This window comes from Bufo gargarizans, chromosome 8 (genome assembly GCF_014858855.1).
Source record: "Bufo gargarizans isolate SCDJY-AF-19 chromosome 8, ASM1485885v1, whole genome shotgun sequence".
Taxonomy (NCBI): Eukaryota; Metazoa; Chordata; class Amphibia; order Anura; family Bufonidae; genus Bufo; species Bufo gargarizans.
In genome coordinates this window covers 21,689,503-21,695,502 of record NC_058087.1, presented here as the reverse complement: position 1 = coordinate 21,695,502, position 6,000 = coordinate 21,689,503, and the positions used below count along the sequence as shown (strand labels likewise).

At 40.3% G+C, this 6,000-nt stretch overlaps 1 protein-coding gene across 2 annotated transcripts in view; it reads right to left on the bottom strand.

The window, feature by feature from the left end:
* Positions 1-837: 837 nt before the first annotated feature.
* The window catches only part of LOC122945023 (cytohesin 1 interacting protein), a 37,240-nt gene continuing 32,077 nt past the window's right edge, over positions 838-6,000 (bottom strand). For both annotated transcript variants that reach the window (XM_044303820.1, XM_044303822.1), the window contains exons 8-9: positions 4,010-4,076; positions 838-1,587 (exon numbers count right to left, since the gene is read on the bottom strand). In XM_044303820.1, coding sequence (XP_044159755.1) covers positions 1,112-1,587; positions 4,010-4,076 — 543 coding nt within the window. In that variant the 3' untranslated portion in view covers positions 838-1,111. The remainder of the gene's footprint in view (positions 1,588-4,009; positions 4,077-6,000) is intronic.

The window sequence follows — 6,000 nt, the reverse complement described above, 5'->3', positions numbered from 1 at the left end:
CCACAGGTCCTAGTCAACAAAGGAGACACAAGGAGATGCCGGCTTCGCGATCAAGTGGACTAAGGTGAGTTAAATTTTTTTTATTTATTTTTTAACCCCTCCAGCCCTATTGTACTATGCACTCTGTATTCAGAATGCTATTATTTTCCCTTATAACCATGTTATAAGGGAAAATAATACAGTGAATAGACTGTCACCTAGCAACCATGCGTGAAAATCGCACCGCATCCGCACTTGCTTGCGGATGCTATGTGATTTTCACGCACTTCATTCACTTCTATAGGGCCTGCGTCACGTGAAAATCGCACAATATAGAGCATGCTGCGATTTTCACTCAACGCACAAGTGATGCGTGAAAATCAACGCTCATGTGCACAGCCCCATAGAAATTAATGGGTCAGGATTCAGTGCAGATGCAATACGTTCACCGCACGCATCGCACCCTCACGGAAAACTCGCCCGTGTGAAAGGGGCCTTATTGTTTTTTGCAGTTCGTTTTTCACGGATCCGTTGTTCAGTTTTTGAGTTCCGTTTTGTTTCCTTTCCTTTACGTTTTTCCATATGCCATGTACAGTATACAGTAATTACATAGAAAAAATTGGGCTGGGCATAACATTTTCAATAGATGGTTCAGAAAAAACGGAACGGAAACGGAAGACATACGGATGCATTTCCGTATGTGTTCCATTTTTTTTTGCGGACCCATTGACTTGAATGGAGCCACGGAACGTTATTTGCGGGCAATAATAGGACATGTTCTATCTTTCAACGGAACAGAAAAATGGAAATACGGAAACGGAATGCATACGGAGTACATTCCGTTTTTTTTTGCGGAACCATTGAAAGGCTCCATTCAAGTCAATGGGTCCGCAAAAAAAACGGCCCGTACACTCGCAAAAAAAAACGTTCGTGTGAACTAGGCCTTAAGGTCCAATTCCCAAACAAAATCTCTATGGACAGTTTTCTGGGTGTATTCTGAGAGTTCCATCCACTTGTTACTAGTAGTCCATGATTGTCACATTATATCTCCCAGTGATACTATAAATGTATTTATAAGACATATTTTGTAGCATCTTATAATAATGCTGAAGTTCTATCTGTGTTTATACATTTACACCTGAGAGTCTTCTTCTTCTACTGATCTGTGCAAACCAGGAATAAATTTAAAGAAGTTCTTTTGGATACTTCCTTTTCTACCTTTACGTGGCAAAGTCCCAAAAAAATTTGATAGACTTATGGAGTCCCAGTTTGGTGACATTGGTTCACTTTCACTACTTGTCATACTAATGCTTCTATGTTGAGACAGCGAAGGTCTCATTGAAGAAAGTCCATTCAACTTATACATAAAGTCTTCTTCTGCACTAGATTGACGACTAAAACAAGCTTCTGTCCCAGAGTCTTCATCAAGCTCGGACATTGATCCAAGTCCATCTTCACTGTTTAGCATCATAGAGCTCAGCTGGCTTTTTCCACTGCTTGAGCTTGACAATCTATGTTTATTTAAGAAGGAACCTGGTGAGGGATTCCCAAAGATCTTGGAATGAATGGAGTCCAGTTCTTCCTGAATTTTGTTCTCATTTATAGTCCCTGCAAAAATTAGAGACAAAAAATTAATAAAGAGATTTCCTGAAAAGAGTCTCTGATTTAGATAATCTCTCTTTCCTAACTCCATCAGAAAAATACAATTATGGACGCCCTCCAGTGGAACAAATGAATGTCAACTGCTTTGTATGGGTACACACAGAGATAAAGGGGGTCATTTATAAAAGGTTCGCTTGTACAAAAGTCACAAATTTTTGTGAAATCAGCATTTTGCTCAAAATGTCTTTACTTTTTTAGATTGTACTCTTTTGTCACCACTTTCTTGATAAGTGGATAGAACTTAGCAGAAGGGGAAGAAGGAGCCACTTTAGCCTGACATATTTCCTATAATTTTCACCAGAAAAATGTCATAAATTATAACTGAAGTCTATGCCAGCTCCTAGCTTGCATACATTTCTGGCACATGGACATCACAGAAGAGACAAATTGTTTAAAAGGCACGAGCATCTTAATGAATTAGGGCACTTTCACACTAGCGTTATTCTTTTCCGGTATTGAGTTCCGTCCTAGGGGCTCAATACCGGAAAAAAACTGATCCTAATGCATTCTGAATGGAGAGCATTCCATTCAGGATGCATCAGAATGTCTTCAGTTCAGTCACTGTACGGTTTTTGGACAAAGAAAATACCGCAGCATGCAATACTGATCACTTTCCGGAATGCCAGATCCGGCATTATTTTCCATTGAAATGCATTAATGCCGGATCCGGCACCAAGTTTTCCAGAAAAACAGATCCGGTTTTTACCTTTGAGAATGCAAAAAATAAATAAATACCGGATCAGTTTTTACAGATGACACTGGAGAGACGGATGCAGTGTTTCAATGCATTTGTTAGATGGATCCGCATCCAGATCCTTCTACAAATGCTATCTGTTTGCACACGGATTTCCGGATCTGGCAGACCGTTCCGGCGGATCTTTACAATGCAAGTGTGAAAGTACATTTGTTGTCACTTCTCACTCCGGCAGCCTTTTATTAAGACTGGTGTATATAACACCTGTCTTTCATAAATGACCCCATAAAGAGGACCTGTCACCGCTCCTGACATGCCTGTTTAATGGCTACATGTATTCCCCATGTAATAACAATCCTGGAGCATCTATTCTTATGGCTCTATGTTGTACCATTCTTTTATTATTCGCACTAGAAATTATGAATAATTTGCTAGCAGTCTGTAGTAAGGGTACAGAGGGGCGGTAACCAGTTGGGAGGGCGGGGGGGGGGGGGTATTTGCACAGTCTAACAACTTTTTGTTACTGTTATTTAGATATTGGCGGTATTACTTACGAAACCATTGTAAAGCAGCCCTCAGAAATAAACATTTGGGTAAACATCTGTATCTGTGTTTTGCATGTATATTTTAAAATGACAGAATGTGAACAACTGTCCCAGTCTACTTTCACTCTAGGGTTTTTTGCGGATCTGTCCTGGATCTGCAAAAACACTTCTGTTACAATAATACAACCGCATGCATCCGTCATCAACGAATCCGGTTGTATTATATCTTCTATAGCCATGACGGATCCGAATTGAATACCATTAAAAGTCAATGGGAAACTGATCCGTCCCCATTGACTTACATTGTGTGCCAGGATCTGCTTGGGTCCGCTTCGTCAGGCGGACAGCAAAACGCAGCGTTTTGGTGTCAGCCTCCAGAGCGGAATGGTGACTGATCGGAGGCAAACTGATGCATTCTGAACGGATCCTGTTCTATTCAGAATACATTAGGGCAAAACTGATCTGTTTTGGACCGCTGGTGAGAGCCTATGACTGATCTCACAAACGGAAAGCCAAAACACTAGTGGGAAAGTAGCCTAAAATAGCAAGTGGGAGACACAATTTAGAAGGTACCCCAAAGTCCATAAAAAAAAAAAAAAAAGCTGGCTCTCTTTATTCCCATAGTAATTTCACATAGATTTTTGTGTCTATTAGGATTTGTACACCCGGGAAGGCACTGATACTTGGAAACGAGAACACCCATAGGGCGCACTTCTGCACATTAGGTGCTACCAGAGGAAACTGTTCCTTTTAGACTTTCTATCCATACTCATAGTGAATACAGTAAACATCAAAAAGTTAATATTTGCACAAATAATAGGATACATGTTAAAAATCTAATAATTTTGATTTTCAGATCTGTTTATGACAATACAATACCACATTCTTAGGCCTCATGCACACGACTGTTCCGTTTTTTGCGATCCGCAAAAAATGGAAGCTGTCCGTGTGCCTTCTGCAATTTGCGCAAAGCGTGGACAAGAATAGGACATCTTTTGCGCCCCATTGAAGTGAATGGGTCCGCATCCGAGCCGCGTGCATGAGGCCTAATAATAAGCAATACATATTATAACATAAAATTTAAAGTATAAACAATCTGCTAAACTAAAACTGATAATAAAACATTTACCATGAAGAAGCTGCTGTTCTTTTCTTAACACACCTTGTAAGTCCTTCCATTTTGATCGAAAATCTTCCTGTAAATTATAAGAAAACTAAATGTTGCTTAATTTAAAGAAGTTTTCTGGGAACGGTTTCTGTGATAGGACTGAAACATCACTATTTTTCACATTGGTGGATAAGCCACCTTTACTTTTTAGCTATTTGGAGTGAAGCAACTTTTTAGTTTTGTGGATTGCAGCCTCGTTGCTAGCAATGTTTTATTGAAGTGCTTTTCTTTTGCATTGGATATGGTCTTTAACAGATATGCTTATGTAGTCTCTTACTTCATGTACATCTTCCCCATGCTCTTTCTTTTGCACTCTCCTGACCTGTTTTCCCTATATAAACAAATCACTCTGGTTACTTTCCATCCTGTATGTATCACTTCCCATTCCTGTATACTACCAAACCCATAATGCACTTCTCCTTTCTGTACCACAGCTCCAGAAATGCACCTACCAATGCCAGAAGTCATCAAGTTAATCCGCTACTACAGCCATTCTAACTTTGCTGCTGTGAGGGACACCGTTAAGACATCCTTCACACCTGGACACATCCTGGCCAGATGTGCCTTCAAGACATTGTATTCCACTGTGGACACTATAGCCATTTTTGTAAGAATACTATTGCCAGCCATAGACCCTACTGAGAGAGATATTAGCAAGATATAGAGGAAAGTGGGTCAGAACTTCCATCTTTGCCTAAATCCATACATTGTTACCTGGGAAAGAACTTCACTGTAAACTGTGTCTACTATAACTGAATGTACTACAAATCCCATTTTGCACTTGAGTAAAGAGAGACATTTATTCTTCTACCTTTGGCCTAGTTTTCTGACTCCTATACCATATGCTGGCCATTGCATTCTACATGCCATACCTTGTACCCATACAGACACCTCAATTACCATCAGGCAGGATCCCCAGAACCAGAGTGTGCCCCTGGGGGAAGAAAGGATGCACCCTCCTTTCACTAAACATCCATAGAAGTGATAGTGTGAGGACAGCCACTGTGATTGACTGTGGCTGTACTAGTTACATAGACACTAGTGTTGATCAAGCACCAACGTGTTCGGGTAGAACACTTTGCAATGCTCAGGTGCTCTACAGAGCACCCGAGCACAATGGAAGTCAATTGGAGAAACCAAGCATTAAACCAGGCACCCCCTGCTCTGAAGAGGGGAGGGTGCCGGATCCCTCTGATGTCCATGCAGAATATTGCTGTACAGTGAGGGAATCCCCCAGTGTAAGTTCACGGCTTAGGAGTCCCTGCTCTGACTCCATATATAGCTATGTCCATATATAGAGTCAGTGCTTGGGGACATCCAGTGTATTTAAATCAAATTTAGCCACTATTTCTGAAAAGTTTCGGCCAGGATTTGAACTCACAACCATCTACATTAGAGGCAAGGACTTTAACCACACCACTATAAAGCTGAATGATAAACTATGTCAGAAAAACCTCTAAGTAGTTTGTCATCTAGTAAATATTCCTATACAGCAGAAGTATAATTTCATATTTCAGTGCTAGTTAGCATGCAGCTGCATAGTGTAGTGGTTTATGTTCTTGGCTCTAATGGAGAAGGTTGTGAGTTCAAATCCTGGCAGAAATGTTTCAGAAAAAGAGGCTAAGTTTATATATTTTTTTGCAATTGTAAAAAATGTATGGCGCAAAATAAATGTGTAATTACAAAAAAATAAAATAAAAATTTATATATATATAGTGGGGTTTCGCTCTGGTAGATAGGGTAAGCGGGCACAGTACAGAGGCAAAATACAAGTTCTTAACTCAAAACGTCAGTGTTATTCACACTTGAGGCAATTGCACAAAACAGCACGTAACTTTGCAGTCTTGGTGTTAATTCACACACAATGGAAAGTTCATATAACACAAGTCACCTTGCTGGCAGTTCTGCGTCCAGTAGTCCACAGCAGGCTTTAGGGGGTCTGTTTCCCCAGC